Below are 26,118 nucleotides of genomic sequence, written 5' to 3' on the forward strand. Positions count from 1 at the left end.
TGATATCGGTCACTTATGTGGAACTATTACAAAAAACAAAACACTCTCAAAGTTATCCTAGCAAATTTGACGGTGCTAAACGTGTTAAATAAATAAAGTAGGGTAAAAACAACAACGTTTAAATGTAGAGGAGTTAAAAAGTATAAAGGAGGCCACATAAACATGTACTGTATATAAATTCAGTTTAAACGCAGCACTTAAATGAGACTATTACGGCTACATTGTTGCTCGGTTGGATAGTCTAACACCTTATGTCTAAGAATTTATTGAAGCTTTGAAATATATATCATATCAACGTTATTGTGGTAGCCAATAGGAAGTAGGTTTCCTAAATTATAAAGACTATATTTAATAGTAGTAAGCATCACTGCAATAACAATAATACACTAAATCGTAATTATCATTAAGCTTAACTATAGTGTAAAGTATAATTTATTATTCTTTTTTATACTTTTTAAAATTTAAGTTGACTTTCTGAGTTAATAGTTTTTCTTTCATTATTTTCAGAAACCTGGTATTTATTTTCATTATTCAAGACAAAATATACAAGAATAAACAAAACAAACAAACTAAACTCGAAAATACAAAACTATAATATGCCTGGTAACCCACGACATAAATTGTGCTTGGATGTTGTAATCTTCACTGTATGTAATGCTCCTTCCCTCCTGGAGGGGGCGGCATCGAGCCTGTTCCGCCTCTTCCAAACAATATAAAGGAGCTGATGAAAAAAAAAAGGCGAAGTTGCCTTCAATTGTCTGACCGCACGTCATGGAAAGAGTTACTTTGTTGCCGCTCGCAAAGGAATAAACACCAAGAAATAGCAGCGGCTCGTGGCGTGTGCTGATACTTAGTGGGCGCGGATTGTTTTTGGCCGTTTTCTGCTTTTGCTGAAAAAGGATCGACTGAAGATGCGCAGGAACCTGTTTACAAAGGAACACGCAGCAAGTTTCAGTGTGAGGGAATGCGGCGTTTAAAAATGCACAGGGATACCATTACTCATCCATCTGTTTTTCCTTCACACCGGGCCACTTTATCCTGGAAGTAGTCCCATCACGGATGGTTTTAAAGCTCGGTAATGAGACACAATTGTACAATAAGTTAACAGCGAGGCTGAAGCCCACTTTGAGAGGATTTTAAAACGACCGTCGGCGCTTTTGGAGGAGCTCTTCGGTGAAAACACTTTTGGTTTTGAACCTGTTGTGTTTGTGATGAGAAAGGAGACACGGGGTCCTTCTGTATTGAGAGGCCTATTGTGTTACAGATCTTTTGTAGGTTAAAGTTCTTGTTAGACCTGCTAGTATAATGCAATAATAGATCAACAGCCTCAATGGGCTGAGTATACTAATTGTTACCCTAGGCCTGTTTCAGACTTTTTATTTTTGGCAGATAGAAGTAATAGTTTTATGCAACTTTTGACAAGCTCTGTGTTTATCTAGTGTCAGATCATTAAATTTACATAGGTCATATTGTGCTGTGGCACACACGATCGAACAGCTGCGATGCCATTTGATATGAGTTTAAATATTACAGTGAGCTAGTGTCAAATGTTTCCAATGTGGCATGCACCGAGACAGCAGCATCGATATAATCTAAGCACTATGTGCATGTAGAATTCTCTGGTTTCGCAGCCACGGGAGTAATCAAAGATGTCAGTGAAAGCCAAAGCCCTCTATACTTTTTTAAGCGAAAACAATGGGGAGATTAGCATCCAGGAGAATGAGGAACTGATTATCTTTGACGAGAACTCAGTGGACGGCTGGTTTCAGGGGGAGAACAGCCGAGGAGAGAGGGGTATCTTCCCTGCATCTTATGTGGAAATTATACGCAGTCGCTCCAACTCTAATGTTACCGACTGCTCCATAAGCCCAGCGGGCTCTTTAGGAAAGGACTTCTCCACTCCAAACACCTCGCTCCATTATCCACAGAATGATTATGATGATGACGATTATGACGACTGGGATGACTGGGATGACAGGTCCACTGTTGTGGATGATGCTGATCACACCAGGAATCCTGGAGCCAATGGACATGCCCCTGAGAACCCGATGACCAACAATCCCAATGTGCACTATCGACCCAAGCCGGCATCCAGACAAGATAGCATCACCAGTTCTAGGAAGGGCAGTATGGTGGGCAGGAACTTGAACAGATTTTCCAGCTTTGTCCGCTCAGGGGTAGAGGCATTTGTGTTGGGTGATGTCCCAATGATGGCAAAGATAGCTGAGACTTACTCCATTGACATGGGTCCCCTAGGGCCCCGGTGGAAGGAGAATCCAAAGCCTTTCTCCTGCTCCATTGAGGATCCCACCAAACAGACAAAGTTCAAGGGCATCAAGACCTACATTTCGTACCGGGTGACACCAAGTCATACAGGGCGTCCCGTCTACAGACGTTACAAACACTTTGACTGGCTGTACAACCGCCTGCTTCACAAGTTCACTGTGATCTCTGTGCCTCACCTGCCCGAGAAGCAGGCCACGGGGCGATTCGAGGAAGACTTCATTGAGAAGCGCAAGAGGCGACTGATACTGTGGATGAACCACATGACCAGTCACCCAGTCCTTTCCCAATATGAAGGCTTTGAGCACTTTCTCATGTGTGCTGATGACAAGCAGTGGAAATTGGGCAAGAGAAGGGCGGAGAAGGACGAGATGGTGGGCGCGCATTTCATGCTAACCCTTCAAATCCCCAAAGAGCACCAGGACCTTCAGGACGTCGAGGAACGAGTCGACAACTTCAAGGCCTTTGCCAGGAAGATGGACGACAGCGTTATGCAGCTGACACACGTCGCCTCGGAGCTGGTGCGCAAACACCTGGGTGGATTCAGGAAAGAGTTCCAGCGTCTTGGAAATGCCTTCCAGTCTATCAGCCACGCATTCACGTTGGACCCTCCCTATAGGTCAGATGGACTCAACAATGCCATCTCCCATACTGGCCGCACCTATGAGAACATTGGAGAGTTGTTTGCAGAGCAACCTAAGTATGACCTCTTCCACATGCTGGATAAGTTGTCGCTCTATCAAGGCCTGCTCGCCAACTTCCCCGACATCATTCATCTACAGAAAGGTGAGCCTGAGAAATTTAAACGTGTCAGAGAATTTTCTGATGAATCTGTGCACGAAAAAAAAGCAAAACAAATGCCACAGGAGTCAGAAATCGTAACGATAATTGCATCCATATGCTGGATGCAATTATTAATACGGTTGTTCAAAAAAACAAAGCCACACACTGGGCCACATAATCAGCTTTTCTGACATGTCATTTACAATTTGAATTCATCAGAAAGCTGTGCTGAAGGGTAAAGGATTAATTGGTTCAAGATGTCATTTTGTTAACCTAAATTTTGTGACTTATCCATCAGTAATCAGAGAGCCTGCATCAGCTGCAACAAGAAAGCGTTTCATTTTGCTAACTGTTAGGAATAATAAACAAAGTGTCTGCTAATAGGAACATGGTGAGCTGATAGCTCACAATCATGTTTTGTTGCTCAAGCCGTGCAGTTTATTTTGTTATGGATGGCAGACGAGGGCAGGCCTTCCATAGCTCCCCTCCCCTCATGACAGACACAGACACATAGATACACAATACCTGAGCCCAAGATTAAATCATAGTGTTAGCCTGTTATATTTTTCACTTTTTTGACGGATGCAGTAATAAGAATCATTTTAGTAATTTTATGTGGAAAAATGCCAGATATTCTTCAGTTTGAGTTTCTTAATTGAGATGATTTACTGCTTTTTTTTCATCAGTGAAAAAATAAAAACAGATTCGTGTAATACTTTAATGGTACAACAGTCAGCCATGTTTACTTGGTTGTCATTGACATGAAGTGGTCTTTGTAGTCAGTGTAGTCACTATAAGAGGAATGTTTATGGTAGGTTGTCAAGCTAGTATTACAGTATTTTGGTTCGTTCTCCAGGTTTTAACTAACAAATTAGTGCTGACACACACACACTTTTTTTTAATCTCTTAGTTAAGACATTGAATTGATATAACGCTTTCCCTAGCCTACCCTAACCATCAAAAATGAACGCCTAACCCTCAACCGTCGTTGTAATTTACCAGTCTTCAGGAATAGTTCTCCAGACTTCTTGAAGCATATTCAAAACAGTTCTTTGCATGTTGCCTACCTTTTGCTCTCAAACTACTTCAGTATAGCTGAGGTGTGTTTAGTGTGTTTGGGATTGTTGACATGCTGAAAAATGAATTAATTGCTAATTAGATGCTTTTAAATGGCGACTCAAACTCTAATGGTCCTTTGGTGTGTTTGCATTTCCTTTGGTTTTGACAAGATACCTAACACCACTGGCTAAAACACGGCTACAAACCATTACAGAGCCTCTGCCGTGTTTTACAGATGGCTCTCTATTATGTCTCTCTCTTTAATCAGAGATTTCAAATCTGGTTTCATCCCTCCATAAAACCTGTTCCCACGGACTTTCAGTTCAGTTCTAATTTGGCATACCTTTGCTTTTTCTCAATGTGTTCCTTCCTTAAAAATGGTTGGTGCACATACTATTTTTTTCACAGTACTGTATGCACTAGTATATAGTTTTTAGTATATTATTGCTTCTGTTTGAAAATGTGAAATACACATTACCCTTTGCACAAGTTTTCAAAAACGATGCAGTTGGATATTAGCATAGAAATGTGCAACGAGTACATTTATTGACCTGAAATCATGAAACGCACCATTGTTTTGTAACTGTGCTGCTCCTTATTTGCATATGCAATTTTCTGTTTGAGATGCCCAATTTTCTTAATCCTACATGGAGTTCTGGTAAACTTGGAGCTTGTAAAGTTTTACGCTCGAGCAGAGCACAGATAAATCAGCATTCTGTGTCAGCTCTCAAATAAACAACACATCAACCGATTGGAGTTTGTTCAGGAGGAAGGAAGGGGCTGCTGCCAGTGAAGGAGGAACGCTGTTGGTAAATGTTATTATCTCCCTTCAAACAGCTGGTGCGTATTATCGCAGAGGTCATTCGTGTTACAATACAGCTAGTTACACGAAAGCACTCCACCCAGGAACAAAAGAGAAAATGTGAGCCATCTGAATGAAATTAAAGGGCCAGTCCACCAAGACCCCCCCCAAAAAACAAACAAACAAACAAACAAACAAAAAAACCACGGGGAATCTTTCAACCTCAGAGTATCAGGTCATGCAGATGGTTTCAGTGTTATGTATCGAGATTGGTCGGACTCTGATATTGAAATGTATAATCCATTCACCTCCACTATATGACATTATAGTAAACAGAATAAATAGTGTTTACCCCAAAGAATCAAAGTTGTTAGGCCTGGCGTTCATTTGCTCTTTTGATTCTATAAGTTCATGTGTAATACCTGAATGGGGGTGATTGACCATTTCAGGTAAGATGTTTTTGTTTAGCACTCAACATTAAGCCTGGATTATTTAAACCACACTGTTTCCAACAGATTCAGATTTTATTTGTGTTTGTGGCATCCGTGCATACCCATGTGTGTTCATCTACGTATGTACAGCTCCTGCAGGGTGAAGGCTTGCCTAAGTTTTTAAATAATACCTTTTGAAAAGGCAAATAATATCACTAAATGCTACATGACAATAATGAAACAATATAATGCTGCTTCTTTAGTGAGACTCTTGCGGAACAAATGCCAGTGTTACCATCCTGTTCTACAGCTGTAGATGCAGTAGTAAGTAGTACAGTAGTTCCTCTACTCTTTTGCAGGATCATTGAGCTCGTGTAGCAGCACATGTGCCAGTTCCCTAATGGGTAAAGTTCCTCTCCAGCTTTCAGCAGACCTTCGACTACCAGACATCTGAGTATGCACACTCAGGGGATAGGATCCTCTCTGTAGAAGAAGCTAATTTATAACATGACCACTACAACAGAAACCTGGCAACCAGCTTGCCTGTAGGCCGGGGCTAGCTGGTCAGCAGCGACTAACCTTTCAAAATAAAAGCGAGGAGCCTGTCAACTCGCAAATGGATTGTGGGTAGGTGTCGCTGACAAACAAAATTATATGTTAAAATTATTTGCCTTGTATCCTTGGGCTGCTGCTGCTGATATAACTGGGCTGCCCACCCCAGTAAAGTCTGCGTGTGAGGAAACACTGATGTAATAAAAGCATGATGTTGGAATCTACATAAAAAGTTTGATTTGGCAGCAGTGTCTACAAATAGTTCTCACCCCAACCAGGAGGTGATAAATACTGTAGGAAACTGTATTTTGTTCAGGCAGAGACCCTTTCCCCCCCTCTGCTGAGTCTTCCCTGTCGGTCCACATAACTCCCCTTGATATGACTTGTGTTCTGCTGAACCAGATACAGCTGTGGCAACAGTCGGAACACAGAGATCTGAGGTCGACCTTTTCCGGTACACTCCTCCTTCATCCCTTATGGCTTTTTCTTTATTCCCTGCCTGCCTTCGCTGAGGTCTACAGGAGCTGATTTTTAACTGTGATCCATGTCAGGATGTGAACTCCAGGAATTTTAACTGGTGGTGGGCAAGCGAGCCACGCAGGTTGTGTGAGGTTTTGGGCAGTGTCAGGAAAATCTGAGGGTGTGCTCCATTTGTGTTTTCATCCAAATTGAACAGACATTCACTTTTGGTTTCTGCCTTGAAATCAGTCTGCAGCCAAAGCTGCCGCACATGCTTCAACTATGTTTCGCTATTCTCTTTACATCTTTTTCTCCTTGTCCCACATCTGCCCATATCAGAACTCTTTGACTGGGAAGTTTCCTTGGCTTAGATACAAGAGAAGGTAAATCTATCCTGGTTTCAAATGCTTGATCTCCTAACGGTGCATACGCTGTGCTTTGAACATCTGCCAAAACAAATCCCTTAGTTAGACCTTGATCTCATTTGAATACAATTGAAAGTCTTGATGTGAAGAGTAAATAACATTGCATTGTTGGACAATAAAGACCTTCTGAGGGTTTTGTGTGAGGCGGATCTAAGCACTCCCAGCTACAGTTGGGATGCCTTTTACAATCACTTGTCTGTTAGTCATCCTGGCCTCTGAAATTCACTTCACTCCTTCACTTTGAATGATTGGAGTCATTGCGCTCCCTCAGCGTTCATCAGGTCTTAAATATTACATGTGTGATTTATTTATTTATTTTTTTGTCCAGTGTCTGTGAGAATTTGGGTAGAGATCATGTTCTGTAGATTCTGTACCTGGCGACAATCACTGCACTGATCTTACACAAAAGCCAGCTCTTCAGGGGTTGAATACGTATAAAAAGAAAACACAATAGAGTGAAACCAACGCGCTCCACAGCGAGGGTATCGGACCAGATGATCTGGTCACATGTTGTGTAAGATGAGATCAGGGGTGTTGGCTCTGCATGAAATCGGGATCTGCATCATCCGAGAATGACATGTAGAGCAAAGTAAGGCCACGATCACCGTTTAGTTGTAAAACTAAGCTGTTCAGTTTGTATTTTTATTTATTTATTTTTTAAAGGAGTGGACTTTTTGTCTTTTTGCTACTTTAGCAGCTGCTTGTAATTGGATAAAACCTGTGATCCACACCACATCATTATGCAGTTTGAGAATGAACTAGCTACCCTGGGACACCTTTAGCAGGCCAGACTTTTAATATGGACAAGAGGTTAGTTGTCCTCCATATGGCAACGCATAACAAAACCACATGCAGGCTCTTGCATGTGCATTTTTGAATAAAAAGATATTTTGCTTTCCAGCTCCGGGGAAATGTGTGTGCCAAATGCCCTGTTGATTTGAGCAGATAACACACAGCCATCTAACTTTTAGTTCTAGTACTTATAAGACAACCACACAGCTCTTTGGTTAATTTCCAAAGACTTGACCAGGAGCGCGTATGGCGTTAATATGATCTGACAAATCTGTCGAGGATTAACGTTCCATATGTTGGTGAAAGTCCAAAGCCAAAGGCAGCGTTTTCTGCAGGTGCACAAACAGCAGTCTGTGCAATTAGCCTTGCATTTCGTTAGCATAGAGTGGACAAGTTATGGCAGTTGTAATTTGGCCGATTATAGTTCCCTTTTCTGACTGTAGTGACTCTGGAGAGCAAAGGTGTTTTGCTGCTGTTGGCTCACTCATAAATCTTGACAAAGGCTAGCGCCTTGGCTTCACACACAGCTTATCCACATGCTTCTGCATTCCTGTCTGTGCTGGCCCAGTGCAATGTTGTTTCACACTAAAGGAGATCACAGATGTCTCAGAGTCCTCAGTTTTTACCAGTGCCGCCTCCTTTCTTCTCTCAGAGAAGCACAAATTCTGTAGCCTTAGTCTAAAAAAAAAAAGGCACGAGTTACAAGTAAAATGAGCTTATATGGAAAAAATTGGCACAGTGTTTAACAGTACACAGCGTGACCGCTAACCGTGAGCGTAATGGCAATAAAGTTTGAGACCTCTCTGTCAAAAAGTGATAATTATGCTTTAAAGATATTCCATAATTCAGAATACCAAAGAGGGTGTGCTAGCGAGGCTGGCTTCTCAAGTTTAAACTTGGCGTGTTAGTGTGTAGCTACAAAGGCTGAGTCTTCTGCTTCGGCACATTGATCAGCATAAGTTTACTGCAAATGTGCCATAATCAAGTTTCAACTTGGCAGGCAGACACTAGTGTTAGAGTTATAAATTTAGAGTAAATGTTAATTACGACTGATCTAGAAATTGCACCAGTCGAATATCCCAGTAAGACTGGCCAGTGTCCCAGCGTGCACTCTACCAAGACACTGAAAAGCTCACCTAGATGCAACCATTTTATTGGCATCTGTACTTTTCCTGCTGTGGCACATGGAAAACGACACAACTGGTCACACTGTGAAGCATGGGTAAGAGCCGATTGAATTGTAGAGCTATAACATATGTGCAGTGTTTTCTGTTTTAATTTATTTATTTATTTTAAAGTCTGGTAAACTGTTGATGGTGCTGGGCAAGTTGCACAGGAACTGTAACAATACTTCCCCCCCCCTCCTTAGTCGTAAGTTTTAATATTTGCTTATTGCTCTTTTTATGACCAGTTCCACTTCACTGGAGTAATAATTTACCCCACAAGCGGAGTCAACTTTTAGTCAAACTTCCACCCTTTAGACCTGACAGGCAGAAAAACTTCCTCATGTCTACTTCACTTAATTTTAGTTAAGTGAATTTAGTTCCCGTTGCTTAGCCAGAGTGTGCACATTGGTGGTAGCCTCACTATTAGCCTGTGTTGTTTATAACTTACTGCTGCTCTGCCATATCAGAGAGAGATAAATAAATGTTTTATTATTGCAACAGCTTAAACTTGAAAATAGGATGACAGTGTTCTTTATAGGGTTTCAAACTGGAAACAACCCATATGGAAAAGAAATAGTAAAAACTTATATGATTTACTCATGAAAGTGGCCACTTTCTCATTACTTTCATATATTGTTTTAGTAAGTATCCAAAGTTTCATTATATAATTTTTCAAGGGATCTTATATGTGTTTTCACTCTTGTATGCTTTTCATTCAAGTTTCACACAAGACAGATACAAACTTTATAAGATTTATATATATCTTTTCCATATGGGAAGGGGTGGCCCACTGTTATGTTGGCTAGTGTGAAATTGGCTTACTGTTCCCATTTACTATTTTTAATAAACTAAGAACAAGATGAAGGTTTTTATTTAATACTGGGGCTTTTCCATAGCATATTGTCAAGGATAACTGGTATACATTTTACTGTGATGTCACTGTATAGCTTTTTTTTTTTAATTAAAAAAATACAAAAAATTATGCAAGCCCAGAAATGTTTGACATTGAGAGCTGTGTGTCATCCTCCAATAATGATTTAGTAAAACTGGAACTACTTCAACAATCTCCAGCACATCGCAATGCTTTCCAAAATATGCAAGAAAACTGTCCCCGCTAAAGGTGGAAATTCCAAACATGTTTAACCGCTTGAGTCATAAACATATTGTAAAGTACAATGAGGCTTTGATGGAAGAGTTGCTAGCAGTTAAGATGTATGACCCAAAAGCACACAAGTAACTCAACCGACATTGGCTGAAAGACTAGCTAGTACTCTAGCTAGTACTGTTGCTAGCAGCTAATGATATATGACCCAAAAGCACACAACCAAGCTTGGCTGAAAGACTAGCTAGAGCACTAGCTAGTTGCTCTCCAAATAGAAGAGCAAATAGAGTATTGTGTGTAATATTGTTTAATATTTAATGTGTAATATTGGGTGTCAGAAATATCATTATCACACATTTCTGTGATATTTTTTTTAGGCTTCTACCCGGTGCTGTTTTTACCTGTTCATCTGATATCACCTATGTCCATAAATCTAGTTAGGCTGAGTCATTGTTTGCACTGCTGTATCTGAAGCAGGCTAAACATGATTCGGTGCTCCCACTGGCAAATATAACCAATACTTTCTCTTCATGCTGGAAGTGCCCAATGACTCTCTGTGTCTCCTTCCTCTCCCTTTCTTTTTGCAGAGTTACCCATTTATGAATTTATCAAGCACTGCTATTCTGTTTGTACCACTGCCTAACCAGTGGTTACATTACAGAGGAGAGAGCACGCTACAACTCGAGTGGAACATGCAACTGTACAAAAATCTAAATTATACTGTATCTTTTTCCAAATTGTAACTTTTTTCCAAAAACTCCTGAAAATTAGAGCTACTTGGTAGCAACGATCCTTTAATCAAAGCCTTGAGTGCTCACTACTCTAAGCGAGCACTTAAGGCACTTTTTAATAAAAGTCATTCTCCCAGTCACACACACATTCATACGGTGCTTCATTCTTTGACTTTGTGAACTTCCTAACTGTTATGAACACATTCCACTATGATGGATGTCTCAGAGACATTTTAGGGTTCAGTATCTTGCCCAAGGTCACTTTGACATGGAGACCTTAGGAGCTGGGGATTGAAATGCGGATTAGATGGCCAGCTCTGCCTCTGCCTGCCTGTCCTGGCTGCTTGGGTGGCTCACCTTGCCCTCTAAAAGCTCTGGTCTGTCTGTGTCTCTATCTCGGTATGTAAAATTAATCTGAAATAATAAATGTGATGTTTTAGGGTCTCTATGTGTTCGCAACAAACTCTTACTCAGTGTAGGTTGCATTCTGCTTTCTTGCCTTTATTTTGCTTGCATTGTCATGAATAAATGGAAACTAAAAGCCATTGCCATCTGTATTTGTTCATAGTTTGGCTGTTCTTGGAATAAGATACATCAGTTAGCTTGGAGAATGGTGTTTTTGCCCTGTCTATAAAGCTGCATTACAATATCTACATCCAATCCAGCTAAAGTACAGCTGACGTGCCACTAACTAACATGTAATCCTCTTTTTCTTCTTTATCTTTCTGTCTTTTATACAAGTTTTTAGTTCAAAGGTGTCATTCTTCATATAAGTCTCTTAATTTTCTGCTCCACTAATAGAGATCGGAAATTCCGTCAGCCCAAGTTAACTCGTCTAGATCTAGGTATTGGTTTGCCAATGTATTTTATTAGCCTACTGTTACTGTTTCAGTATACTCCACTTGGGAGAAAAACGAAAGGAAAAATGATTGACAAATGTTATAGCTTTATACTGTTTTACCTGATATCCTTCTACTTATGTGCACTAATTATGGATGACAGTAGGCTTCATTCTTTGATGATTTGGTCATTCTCTTACAGGCTGTCAAGTGGGAGATAAACTCCCTTTGTCTGTCTATTTCTCTGTTGTGGCTCGTTGTGTTTGCAGAGACACACCTAGGCCAACGCACATCTATGGCGCTAACACGTCTTGAGTGCACAGTCTTGCTGTTCGTTACATTTCACAACAGACACCTGCTTTGACCTCATTCTCCAAATATCAGCCAAAGTTCATGTGTGAAATCTACTACTGCATGTATGACAACAAAAGTATACAATCTGTGGCTTATTATATTGATTTCTTTTTCACATTCTGCAACTGATTACAACTTCGGGTCCTGGGGTGGCTGCAGCTCAGGAGGTAGAGCAGGTTGGTGGTTCAGCCTACGTCCACACTAATGCGTTTTTGTTTGAAAACGCATCGTTTTCTCTCCGTTTTGGCCTCCCGTCCACACTGAGATGGCGTTTTTCCCAAGGGAAAACGCAGTGTTTTGAAAACACTCTCGAAAATGCATACATTTCAAAACGGAGCTTTCCCGTCGCAGTGTGGACACTCGAAAACGCAGACTTTCGAAAACGCATTTTAGTCATGTGATGCAGTCATGTGACCAATTAAAGATAGCTGGGGGCATTATACAGCAGTTGTTTTGTTTGCTCTCAATTTTGACAGCCATATTACAGATTAATATCAGTTTTGTACATGCTCCAGATAGCTTTTCTTCAAATTATTTAATTCTCACTTGCTTTTGCAACTTTGTACTTTTGTGTTACTCGCAGCAACAACTCCACCTCATTGTTAGTCCATTTAAAAAAACTCGGTGCTTTTCTTCGACCATTTCCCCAGATTTGAAGGATGGGTCGGGTGTATACTTCGTGGCCCAACCCATCCCAGAATTCATGGCGCAGCTCTGCTCTGTTTCCAACAATGGCGGCAGCTAGTTAGTTTTAATATTACTCTTATTATTCTTTCTGGGTCACAAAATAAACGTTTAACATATTTTCAGGCGAGAATGTTGCTGTGTAAACTTGCTCAATAGCGAGCCGGGGTTCAAGGCTCACTAGAACCCGTGAGAGCACCGGACTCCCGACAAATCGTTTTCAAACCCACCGCCGTCTTTCGCTACTCAGGTTAAACATACATAAGTCACTTAGATAACTTAAAAATGTTATTGTTTGGCTTTTTTCAGTATTTTATTTGTTCCTGAGTAAATCGGTTTGGCTGAGATTAAAGTTATAGTTTTTACACAACTGAATAAACATCAAGCAGACAACTGATTATCAGAAGTGTGAGATGCTTGAGAATATACTCCAGTGTCCTGTTATATTTTAGATAGCAAGGAGCAGACGGCTCAGTTTATTAAACTCCACCGAAACAATCTGCAAATTTCATTAAAATTTAATAAACTATCATCTTGTCTTTATTTTTAGTTAGCACATACCTTAAACACTTAAAGCTGTAAGCTAATGATAGTTATATAAGAGCAGATGCTGCTGGTGCAGTAAGCTGTACGTTTTACGTCCAATGGATGCGTGATCTGATTAGTCGACTAATCGCAAAAATAATCGGTGACTAGTCGACTATCAAGATAATCGTTTGTGGCAGCCCTAGCCGGAAACACAGAAAACTTAAGCATAGAAAAAAGTGCTTGTATGACTGGGTGAATGAGGAATGGTGTAAAGCGCAGACAGATTGTCAGCATGTTGCCGTCAGTCTGAATGAGTCTGTATCAATGTCGAGCAAAACCTGAGGGGGTTTGACTCAACTTGAACAGTATGCTGGTTATAGAGCTGGGGGGTTGATGAGCAGTAATGTGATAATTAAGTATGAATTTATGTTTAAGAGCAACAGATATGTGATTTTTGACCATTTATCACAGTTAATTGCTCAATTATCAGAAACAGATGGCAGATTGCAGACTGACTCCATCTTATCTCATTTTGCAGGAGAATAAATAACTGAAGTAAGATAACTTTGTCTTATTGGATAAAAGGACTGAACAGCTGTTGACAGCTTTTAACTTTGAGCACATAATTTGCTTTTGAGGTGATAAAATGCAATATATGATTTATATGATATTACAATACTCAACATGTCACAAAATGTAAAATTAACAAAAAGTATTGCAATATCATTGTATCGTGGGCTGTCTGATGATTCTCACCCAATAACTACCATAATCTGCTAGTTGATATTTTACTTAGTGTGACCTAAAACTATCAACTGAGCCCCTGAAGTCATCAAGAAAGTGTTCACTAAGGTCCCAAAGATGCCAAAGTTTGAGGGCCATTTGAAGCCTGAGGAGCTGACCCCTACTATCCTTTAAAAAGAATTTAGTTTTAAGACATTTCCAAAGTTAACAATGGACTGTGGTGGTTTCCAGGTTTTTGTTTTGTTACTATGTCTAAGCTTTAATTGGTGCTGACTAAGGTAGGCAGTCCACAAAGCAGGGATGAATTTATTTTGACCACGGGAACAACCTTAAAGTCATACTGGCCAGACATTCTTTATCAGAACTGCATGTCTTACTTTTTCTTTCTTTCTTGTAAATTTCAGCCATTGCAACACTTCCAATTAGACAAAAGTAAACACTCCATTTATTCCACAGAAGAAGAGCTGACACTATTATATATGAATTTGATGTCACAACCAGAAACACAACAGAATGCCTTAAAACCCAGAGGGATTTCAAGGCAACCCGACTCTTGTCTCACAAATCTTAGTAATAAATAGTTATACAAAGGAGCCGTGATGTCACAGTTAATGCTAACTGCTCATTAGTTTTGCATGATATGCGATGACAGCACTGATGCTGTTGTTGTCTGAACTTTTGTGAGGTAGTTTGAACAGCTAAGTTGTAACAAGGCCAGACATTTTGCTCCAGTTGGCAACTGGAAATGCCAAATATTTTCATCCTCGTCCAGTCCAACTTTTGATTTCATGTCGACATACAGATGTCGGAAACCCGACTTGAAAAGAATTGAAATAAATCCCTTTGAAGGGGAGCGTTGTGACTTAACACCCCACCCAGCGAGAAGCATAAGTGTACATATCTTTCTTAATAAATGAGTACATCATGCTAGCATAAATGTTTGGCACGAGGGTAAATTTATAACTCTGTCTGTGTAAATATGAAATATATAGTAGTTTAAGATTAGAGTCTCTCTAAACATTAAAAAGAAGAACAGCTGTTGAACACATCAGGGCATGGCTTCAATTAAGAGATTCAGTTTGTGCTTTGGAGCTGTTGGAAGTCTTTTGTTGTAGTTCTGCGAGTGTAAGCGTTGTTGTCATGGTTGAAAACTTATTATCCAGGGTGCAGAGGAATTTTGGACTATTACTCATTCTGTTTTATTTTAAAATTGTTCCTCATCCTCAAAGTACTGAAAAATTCGAGACGTTTGCTTTTTGTGTGTGTGTCCATGCATTGCATTGACTTTAAAGATAACATTTCTGAGATGGATAAAAGTTGGTTGTGAGCGCATTCCAGCTCAGGTCATTAACTCCAGGTCCGTTTTATCTGTGTATCTGATTGGCTGCTGTAAACACTATTACATTTTCTGCTAACTCAGCAGAGGTTTTTTCTTCATGTTTGTCTATCCTCGAGGCTTTTAAGGCCAACTTTAAACGCCGGCAGATATCGCGGAGTCCTTTTGACCCCGTCATACATTCTTGAAGAAATGTCTCTTCTCTTTTTCTTCTCTATTTTCAGCTTTTCTGCACATGATGTTCCCTTCCTTTCCTGTTTTTTTTCCCCCTCCCCCTCTGTTCCTGTACTCTCCTCCATTAAGATTAAATGTCAGTGTTTATCTTTGTCTTCAGATTTCTGTGCTTTATTACCTTGTTTGAATAAAAATCATAAGTGCTTCTACAGGCATGTTCTGGACTGAATCAGCTTAAAGGCTTTTAATAGCAACAGACTTGGAGCTGAATAGATAATAGTTGTTTTTTGTGATGTCATTGAAATATAGAGTTATGGTAAAACACATGAGCATAAGTATTAGTAGTAATTTGAGTCTGTATCCAGTTTTCTGTAATGCATCCATGATGAAACAAAATACAGCCCTGATAACAAAGTATTAGGGGTAGGGGGGGAAAAGAAAATGGCACAGTATACAGGAAGTGGCCCTAGCATATTGAAGACTTGCTAGCGCGCTAGGTTTTAGGCTGCTGAGCAGTTAACCAACTAGACACTTTCAGGTGTAACTATAGATGGTATAAAACATGGACGTAGATTCCTGGTTAGAAAGAAAAGCTAATGTGAAAGTGCCTTTTGACCTCCAGATGGCGATAGCTATGGTGACAAAAAGGCTTCCACATATATAGAAGTCTATGGGGAAATAGCTTTCTGTTTTGAACTTTGTAAACACTTAATGGGTTCAGTTTTATTTTATAAACTTTGGTCATATATTTCAAAATGGAGGATTACCTGTGGTATGCTGATTGGTGAAGGCATTTGTTAGCCAATGAATATGTGATTTCACAGTACAGCATTATATTGCGTTTTTGTTGTTGTTGTTGTTTTTTAAAACAAGATGGCGATGGTAAAAATGCTAATCTCTCAAGGCTAACGACTAACTAACAAACAAAGCTAACAAAGAGCAACTGTATTGATAGAGATGGTGGAGGCTAGTATAGCTCCCAGCAACTAGTAGAACACATAAACATTAAAGAAACTAAAACATAGTACACAGTACTACTGGTATATTTTCTTTTTTTCCAGGCAGTATGAAGACGGACATGTGTAGCTTCCAGTTCTGAAAAGTGAGATCAGTGAGGGAACGTCTTAACATCTGCATTCTAGTTAATGGCCACCAGAGGGCTGATCTTTGCGCTTGTAAAGAGACTTCTGGTGTCCTCGGCTCCTGATGACTTTATTGATTTATTGAGTATATTTTTAAAAAAAGGCCAAGAGTCACTTGTCACATGTGGTTTCAAAACCCATGGGTGGCAACCACAACGCAACTTTACAAATGAAAGGTGGCATGATTATATAAAAGAAAGGCCCCATCCTTCTATTCTAACATCTGTGGCCGTTCCTCGTCACAAGCATGTGATGACACTGTTTGTGTAATTACACAAGTTCCACAGTGCACTTTGTTTTTTCTTTTTTTGCCGTTTACATTCTCAAAGCTGAGAGGCCAACAAAGAACAAATATGTCATGAGTTCACTGCGGTGCTTGACACAGACGTCAGCCCTTTTACACACACACACACACACACACACACACACACACACACACACACACACACACACACACACACACACACACACACACACACACAGAGCCCATTATTAATGGTCAGTGTTTTGTGGCGACAAGCCTCACTTGTCCTCAGTTTAGAAATATTTCTGTTTACCTCTGTCCAGTATGAATAACACAGACTAATCTTATTCAGGCACGTTAGTCCTTCCGGTGTTTGAAATCTTTGAAACAGTATTTCCAGATTTGTTTGTTTTACTGTTCGCCGAAGATTCATTTTGATTATGCAGACTCAGAATGGCTTTCTTGTTGGTATTTAAACTTTTAAGGCTTATAGACGACTACGCTAGTATCACATACAGTATTATACAAGTCCGTCAGTTCAGCGACTGCAGCACATTTTTATGGATTTTAAAATGTCATGTCGTCACCTGCAAGATATTTTTCCTTTTGCTTTTCAGAGAGAGAGAGTAATTTGCCAATTCTGAGTCCTAAAGGGAAAGTGGGGGTATGTGTTTTGTGGTTTTCATTGCAGTAGTGATGTCATTACATACTGGAGACTGCACATTTCACATATTAGCCCAGTACAGTTTAACTAACACACACGCACACATGCACACAGCTCTAGAGAACTGCAAAGAATTTCTTTAAAAAGGCGAGGTCAAATTAAACCTTACTTTTAATAGTTCTTGAGGAAGTGTTGATTTTGTAATAACAGGGTCATTTTTGTTCAGCTCACTGCCGCTCAACTTAGTGCTGGTAGGGTGGGGGAAAAAAAGCTAATTATTGTTTTAGAAAAGTGTTCACAACTCCATCAATTAGCTGCAAAAGCTGGCTATTCCACTGGTTTTCACACCCCACCTCTTATTCCTCTCCAGTGACTGCATAGTTGTGGTACATCTGTGACTGACAGTTTGTTACTTGGTGACTATTCAAGTGTTTGAAAATCATGGTCATCCAACATATATTCGATATAATGATATATATATCGGATGACGATATAAAAACGTCTATCGGTTCAGTTTACGCTATCGCTTGTTTCGTGGTGTCGCAAAATAAACTGTTTACGACAATATTTTTTCATCGTTTTGATGGTCACTGTAGTGGTTATATTGATTTCTTAAAAATTCTCTCTTTCTCTTATATTTTATATAACCACACTACGGACGGACAAGCGCCTGTTTTTATGCGTTGTGGTTAGCAACAACGACGGTAAAACTCTTGCGTGACCGCTTGTTTATGTTCCAAATAAACCTTTCACAATAAAGCTCAAGATCCTGTTGAGACTTTTTCAAAATACACTGAATCACGTGAAAGAGCAGATTATTTACGGATGAGAAGTGCAAAAGAGCCGCCAGGTGCTAATAAATAAACCTTAGACTCAAACGTTAGAACAGGCTTTTCCCCGCAGCACGCCGTGTAATAAATACTCACAAAGAAAACGGCAGCCGTTACATTTTTAGACATACAGTAAGTTGTATCGTTTCATACATCGGTTAAAACACTCGACTCCAGCTATGACGCGCAGCTGAAAACACTTCCTGCAAGTCGAGATTCACAGAATTTACAGAAGATGTTACATTTTTGTGATTTATATCGTTATCGGGACGATAGAATTCTTATATTGGGATGTGAGATTTTGGTCATATCGCACAGCCCTAACATGGGTCACACGTTAGTGCACTGCTTAGTATTGGCGACAGGCCAAGTGTCACCTCTGTGTCACTCTGGATTCCTCTCACAGTCCAAAGACATGCATGTCAGGTTACCCAGCTATAGGTTTGAATATAAATGTGAATGGCTGCTTATCTCTATGTGTTATCCCTGTGATATAGCAACGTGTCCAGGGTGCACCCTGCCTTTTGCTCTGTGACATAGGGATGGGCCCCTTTCATCACTATTGTGCAGTCGAATGTTAATAATATAAAGCTTTCTATACTATTCCAAGAGTCACATACCTTTTATATAAAGCTTTTCTACTCAACTTGAGCACTCAAAGCGCTTTATACAACAAGCCTCATTCACCCATTCATGCACACGTTCACACAAACACTTTTTCCTGGTCAAAGTTCTTTCTGTCTGATATTTACATGCATTGACACTCTGGTGAATGCGTCGGGAGCAACTTGGGATTTAGTATGTAGTTCAAGAATAGTTTGGTATGGAGACTGGAGCAGCTAGTGATCAAAACACCAGCCTTTCAATTGCTACATGACCTGAGGTACTGAGCTACACCCTAAAGATAACGAATTCTCAGGTCTAGTGTCGGTCCTGTGATGTGTGTTTGTGGCAGTAGTGAGAATGACTTCATTCCTAACTAGGGATAAACCAACTCAGCTATTTCCACTTCCAATCCAACACCATTACCCTGGCTGTGGGTAAGTATCTCCCAGTGCTGAGGTTGTTGCTGTGGTGTGGCTAAGTAAACACGGAGCAGCATAGAACTGAACTGAATGAATCAGCTTATTGTCACCGATTGCATCGCTTATTGTGTCTGATCGACCTTTTTGGGTCAGTATTGGAACGATATCTGATCCATTATTAGACTGATGCATCCCTACTTGTATTTTATCCCAAACCAAAATCTCTTCCCAAATCAAAACAAGTTGTTTTGATGCGTAAACCGAACCCTAACCAAAGAGGGTGTAAGTCGCTGGTTTCTCATGCTTTCTTTAAAATGTGTTTAATGCATCTGTTAGAATTTTATAAAAGCCATTCACATAGTATTTAGAGATCACAGTTACGATTCATGTGCAACAATTTACATAGTATAGTTCTACATTTCTCGCTACCCAGACAAGCTGATTCATTCTATATATGACAACACGTAGTGCAGCTGTGCAGCAAACCAATAAACTTTGTCTTTAGATTTATACACACTATCCATATCTGAAGAGGCTCCACTTCAGTTTAAAGATGACTACACTTCAGGATTTAACAGTAGGGCTGATTTAAATCTAATGTGACCGGAATCCAGATGACACAGAGTTAAAATTAGACACACTTGCCTAAAAAGTGCTGCGTTATAATGTCTGGATCATAAAGAAATCTGCAGTCTCTGGAGAAAAATACCAATGACAGTGCTTAATAAGGACACAGTAATAGTGAAGTATACAATCAAAACATGCTGTAAACACGGACTTTCCGCTCTCAGTGAAGACGTGCGTTTCCCGAATTTGCCCTGCAGTGACCCCAGGCTAAGTGAGAGGCTGTGGGAATGAGGAATGTAGCAATGTCTATTATCTCAACTGTCTTCACTCATTTCCTCTTCATTTTAAACCTCAAATGTATAATTGCATTTATCAAAAACTGTGCGACCTGACCGCACAGGCATTCACGCTATAAAATATTTTCCAAGACAATAGAAGTAGCGTGATGCAGCAGTGGATCACAGGAGGTTGCATAATCCTTTTTACTTGTGGCGATTCAGTCAAAGCTGTTGGAAGTGCTGCTACAATATGGACGACAAGCATTTAATCGCTTACATGAACGCAAACAAACCAACCATCTTCAGCTAGTTATTCTATTCACCCAAGTCCTTTTGCTAAGGAAGAATGATTTTTATGCTGCTGAATTTAAGTTTTCTTGTTGTCCGCTGCCTCTCGTTTTTGTTTCCTCCTCCTTTCTTTCACTCACTCTGTGTCCAAAGCCTTCTCCAACCTCTTGTAGAGCTCTAATATCTCTCCAACACACGCCCATTAATCTGTCACATGTGAAACACTGTGGTAGCTGGTCTGGTTAGGCAAGATAAACAAATCTAGCAACTTTCCAGACCACTGATTGTGTATCAGTGAGCATATGTAAAACAGGGAAACGGTACGACACTTGGAAACTAATTCAGTTTTACTTCTAGCCTGATGCACTTCTTCTTCATTTTGTTCGTGGATTTCGTGGCTTTAAATATTCTTGTGTTTAGCTGTAAGCAAGATTCTCTTTGTGGCGAGATTGTGCATCAGCTGTGCCAAGAATTTCAAGAGAGGAATTGTTTTTTGTTGCTTTGGAAAGCTAAGCAGCAGCATTTTACTATATAGTTTTGCATGAAGTCAGAGAGGACGTTTAGCTGCATGGAAGAGCACGTCAAGCTGTTGTGGGATTCTTTATGATTTCAGTCTCACTCACACACACAGAGCTATGAGTGCCTTTCCTTTATGTCCCGCAGACATGCTTTCTTGTGCTGCACATTTTCCTCTCATGTGGAAAACAGAATACATAAATGTAGGTCAGAGCTACAGACTGCAGTCCACATGCCTCTTCTGCTGGAACCGGCTCCAGCTGCTATTCATGCTTTCCCACACTTCTGCCAGGAGTTTCGAATGAAATGCCGTGTAGCATGACCTCAGATTTACAGTTAATGGATGAGTGTCAGGCAAGTACTTACAAAGCAGAACACCTAGCTTGTCCAGACTAGTCCTGCTTCCTGATTTTGAGCTCAGGCTTTTTGAGGCTGACGGTCTGATGGGAAATGCAGCAATGGCGACGTGCCATCCGACTGCCATGTTCGGCAATTGGAAAGTTACTTCATAGCAGTCTGGGTGAATGTGGTCCCGACTAGCAGTAGGCACACTGAAAGTAGACGTTTGGTATGCAGTGAAACAAGAAGTGATTGTGTGGTTTCCTCGGTGTGCTACCCTGTAAAGTGTATAGCTTACAGTAGTTAATGTCTGGGGAGAAGGTTCCAATGTTTATCTTGAGATATTAAAATCAGCATAGCGATATAGCATGTTGTACTATAATGGTGAGTAATAAAAGTCTGTGACTGTTTCTGTGCTGTATTTATCTTTTATTACAGCATATGGGGATTTTTTTGGTTTAAAAAAAAGACCACAGACAATTTAATTGGGAGGTGAAAGGGGTTGGCATTTAAGGATTAGATTTAGCAAATTAGACAAAAACATGGTGTTTAGCATGCAGTAGTGTTCTTTTATTTGCTTGGTTTATCATTTTAGATTTCTGCATCATCCCAAAAACAATAGAGGTACTGGGAAATATGTTTCTTGTTTTAAATAAGTCACTCTGTATAATTCTGCTAGCACTTTCACGTTTCACCCAGAGCTATAAAGTGATTCCTAAGAAACTATTGAGCTGTTTTCTGCAGACTCTCCAGAGCAACCAAAGCTTAATTGTCTTACTATAATGATTTTAGTGTATATGTGTGTATATATGTCTGCATGTTGTGCACCAAAAATGGTAATTCTTCACCCTCAATATACATAAAGCAATCATTTTGAGTAGAACACAACTAAAAAAAAACAAAAAAAACAAAAGCCAAAAGGTTTATTTTATCCAACTCCTCTGCTTATCCAACTCAAGGTAACATTTTACATTGTACTTGTGCAACAAAATTACAAATTTACATGTAACTAATTCAGTTAAAGTCAGTTTTTTTTTTCTTTTTTTCAGACATCGTCACACATACAGCAATTATTAATATCTGTGTGTGTGTTTGTGTGGTGGTTTTTTTTCCATTTAAAATAAGATTTATTATAAATCCCCATTTTGATTGATCAGTCATATTGATCATCGCTCTAAATTGAATGTCAAGTTCAGCGTAATGAAAGCTTGTTATGTGGCGGTCACCAAAATTTCTCTCTTTAATGGAGTTTTGTTGGAGACGCTATTAAATACAGAGTAAAACATTTGAAAAAGTGTTGCAAGCCTGGCAAAAAAAATGCCCACAGGGCATCATCTTTGAGGTTTTTGTGTCATTCGCTATTACGTCTGAATAAAAAATGCAGTTCTCAGAAGCTCGGAGAGTAAAATCAAAACAAACGTGCATTGCCCCACATGCCACCGAGTTAATGAGAACCTATTGGCATTTTTTTTTTCTTGACACAGGTGCCTTTGCCAAGGTGAAGGAGAGCCAGCGGATGAGTGATGAAGGGAAAATGGACCAGGATGAGGCTGACGGCATTAGGAAACGCTGCCGGACTGTGGGCTTTGCCCTCCAAGCGGAAATGAGCCACTTCCATCAGCGACGAGAGGTGGACTTCAAAGACATGATGCAGGCCTACCTCAGGGAGCAGATAGCCTTTTACCAGCGTGTTGTCCAGCAACTGGAGCGCACCCTGCGCATGTACGACTGTCTGTAAAGACACCGGACTGCTTTCTGGGTCAGGATGTCAAGAGAGAAAAGGGAATGCGCACACACAGAGTGGAAAAAGGAAAGGGAGATTCAAGTCTTGACTCTTTCATCAATGGTTCAGTTAAAAAAAACAAAACAAAACATTTGCAGATGAATGAAGCGTGGGTTTACTGGAAAGACATGCAAAGCCAGTCACTCTTTCACTTTGATAGATTCAAAGTTTATGTTTTATTATTATTTTTTGTGTGTTTTCTTTTTAAGACCTACTGTATCTTTTATTTCTGAAATACACAGCACACAGCATATTGTTTATTTGACATAATTTAAGGTGTTGGTTACATTAAAGTAAGAGTATAGGTTTCATATTCATAGTGGATCTATAGTAGAAACGGGTTCTGTTTTTAAAGTCGTCCCTTTTCTCTTGAGTGTTGTGTAGCGTGGCCTCCACCGGTGATTGATTGAAGTCACATCCAGTGTAAAATGTTTAAACTTTTAGCTGAACTTTCAACAACTTTCATTAAACTATCCAGAATGTCCTTTGCTTGGAGGGCAAAGCCCTCATCAGTACTTCCTGGCCAAAGAAGTGCTCAAGAGGAATTAGCCCTGTCGATTGCTCGCGTGGCTCAGGCGTTTCATACTTCACGTTAGTTACTTTAACGAAAAAGACAAATGGCTGTCTAAACTTTGCACCATGTGAAAAATGTACTGATAACGTGTAATTTTGTGAGTCCTTTTTTTGTTTTCTCCGTGACGTTTGTGCCTTTAAGGGGGACCGTTGTCTGTCGTCTGCAGTGTGGCTTGTGTTTTACGGGGCGAATTGTTGGAATGAGCTCAGTTACGAGACGAGTTTGCACATGTTCCTTTTTTTTATTATACTGTTAGGTCATCCTGGGTGTGTATGTGTTGTGTGGGTTAAGGAATGTAACGCTGTGCAGATCAATTCCCTTGTCCTTGATGGACAAAACAATGTTTCTTTATATGTAGCAGCAGGTGTATCTGTAAGTTTCATATGAAAAGTGTTCAGGTAGTTTAAGTGGAGCAACTTGTAATCATATAGTTAAAACGAGACCACATTCCTCCCGTGTATTACCCGAGTTTTGTGTTCATATTAAGCATTTTACAACACTGAATGCTCACAAAATAATACTTAGTCTCTTTCCTAAAGCCATAGCAAAGAAATGCATTAATTCACTTCCTTGGCATTAGTTGGATGAGGAGATTATTAGCACACTGGGCCTTACTGCACTCCCTCAGTTAAGAAATATGCAGTTTTAGCTTCTAAGCAAACTTCCAGCTGATTGGCTGTCCCTAATAAACAAGATTTTACCAGCAAGTGGGCGGGGCTTCTACACTCATAGACGATTAGTAGTGTGATACTTTTTTGGTGTCAATCAAAATACAGGGCCAATATATTTCCGATACCAAATACCTTTAACCCATAAAGGCATGAATTTGCAAATTTTGAATACATTTTAATTACCACTACCACTACTCTGATTACTGTGATTGTAACTACTTTCCACAGTAATTACTTGATACAACAAAACACATCCCTCATCCTTTCATGTATTTTGAAACTTTTTTTTGAGACCTGAAATGTTAATGTTCCTGTCTCTAAAGCGCTTTCGGGTCAACATCTGTTGTTTAAATGTGCTTTAGGCTATAAATAAAATAATCGGGAGCCTGGTAGCCTGGTTCTGTCCCATTGATGATTAAAATGGATGTATACATTCCCATAAATTAAAACTGTTGAAAAACTGATGTGGAAACATTCTAGTTACTGATTTTATTAGTTGTTTTGTTGTTACCTCTTGAACAGGTAGCCCATCAAATTGCCTCCTGTAAAACCAACTTGTCCTTAACCCTTGTTTTTGTACTTATTAAGCAAACCAGATGCAATGTGCTGAATATAGATTATTGCAGTGCTGGCAGATTTTCTTTTCTTTAGTAATAGCTAGGCTAGCTGTTTTCCTTCTTTTCCAGTCTTTGTGCTAAGCTAAACCAGGTGCCAGCTAGAGCTTCTCACGTAACTGACTTGACCAGAGAGTGGAACTGATCCTCTCATTCGACCTACAAATCAAATACGTGTTTCTTATTTTCCCAACATAAAACCGTTACTTCAACAGCAAGTGGCTGTGAGGGCTAGAGGTCCACTTACTCATCTGGTTTAACAAGAGAACATTTTCATGGCAACTTGCGGTTTAGACGAGACTATCTTTAGCATTACCTCGAGGGAATGTTTTCTGACTCTGCTTTGGGATTGAACAGGGGTCGATCTAGCGGTGGTGTGTTTGGGTGACAAGTGGAATGAATTCATTTTTCGTGAAAATCTGCTGCAAATTTCAGTCTTTTAGAATCTTATGAGTGTCCTGTAACAAAAACAAAAAAACATGCTGACTCGGCATGCAGGTTTCCCGGCAAACGAATGCTCTGGTGTGTGTGTGTGTGTCTGTGTGTGTGTGTGTGTGACTCAGATACCGGTACTTTTCAGTCCACAACTGCAGCCTTCGACTGCCTGTTGTTGTCTAATTTTGAACAAATTTTTGCGTTTCATACGTAAATTGTATTTTCTTTTCTTTATTATTATTTTTTTTTAAATTTCTGTCAGAATCTACACTCATGACAGACCAAAGATGTGTTAGATTTTTCTACTGGGGCACTCGGTTTTGTTGTGAAATGATAAATGCTCTCTGGTTTTCTTATTCAGTCTGTTTCAAATATTTGGAAAGACCAAAAAAAAAAAAAAAAAAAAAAAACAAAGCAAAAGAGAAACATTCCACAAAGAAATGATCGTGGACACCAAAAGGTTGGTGCAGGATTTGGGGAATACAAAGACATGTAAGGCAAAAAAAAAAGAAGACCTCTTTATGTTCCAAAGCTGCACGATAAGTTAAGTGAAAGACATTTCGCACAGATGACTGTTTCTTAATACGGATGTTTGACTTTGTGAGTTGTAGGAGCTCTGTGCTTTAGCTTCTTCCTCTGAAATACCAGATGGTGATTTTTCAGTAAGGAATGTGTCACTTGATTAAGGGGAAGAGGACGTATAAATCTTAATAAAAAGTCATGATGGTAATTGCTGTCTTGTTTTTGTCGTCCATTCAGAAGTCACGCCCTGCATTAACATTATTCTGCACGTATTTCATCTCCACTATTTAGCTGTTGTGTTTCTATTTATTCACAATGACCTCCTTTTTAAAGAAGCTGATAACTAAAGCCTGCATTGCTTGTCCTGTCTTCCTCCTCTCAG

The 26,118-nt window shown here is 39.8% G+C and overlaps 1 protein-coding gene across 1 annotated transcript; it reads left to right on the plus strand.

Annotated features, from left to right (window-relative positions):
• The first annotated feature begins 716 nt into the window (after positions 1–716).
• Positions 717–25,640, plus strand: snx33 (sorting nexin 33). Its single transcript, XM_080864248.1, has 2 exons — positions 717–3,069; positions 22,622–25,640. The coding sequence occupies exons 1-2, from the start codon at positions 1,650–1,652 to the stop codon at positions 22,873–22,875; spliced, it is 1,674 nt and encodes a 557-aa protein (XP_080720374.1). The 5' UTR covers positions 717–1,649; the 3' UTR covers positions 22,876–25,640.
• The last annotated feature ends 478 nt before the right edge of the window (positions 25,641–26,118 follow it).

This window comes from Rhamphochromis sp. 'chilingali', assembly GCF_963969265.1.
Source record: "Rhamphochromis sp. 'chilingali' genome assembly, chromosome: 2".
NCBI classification, from domain to species: Eukaryota; Metazoa; Chordata; class Actinopteri; order Cichliformes; family Cichlidae; genus Rhamphochromis; species Rhamphochromis sp. 'chilingali'.

Bases quoted from the DNA above. Each gene is read 5' to 3' on its own strand.
- snx33 (XM_080864248.1), top strand. From the start codon at position 1,650: ATGTCAGTGAAAGCCAAAGCCCTCTATACTTTTTTAAGCGAAAACAAT. The intron at 3,070-22,621 runs GTGAGCCTGAGA...TTCTTGACACAG, and splicing joins CATCATTCATCTACAGAAAG to GTGCCTTTGCCAAGGTGAAG.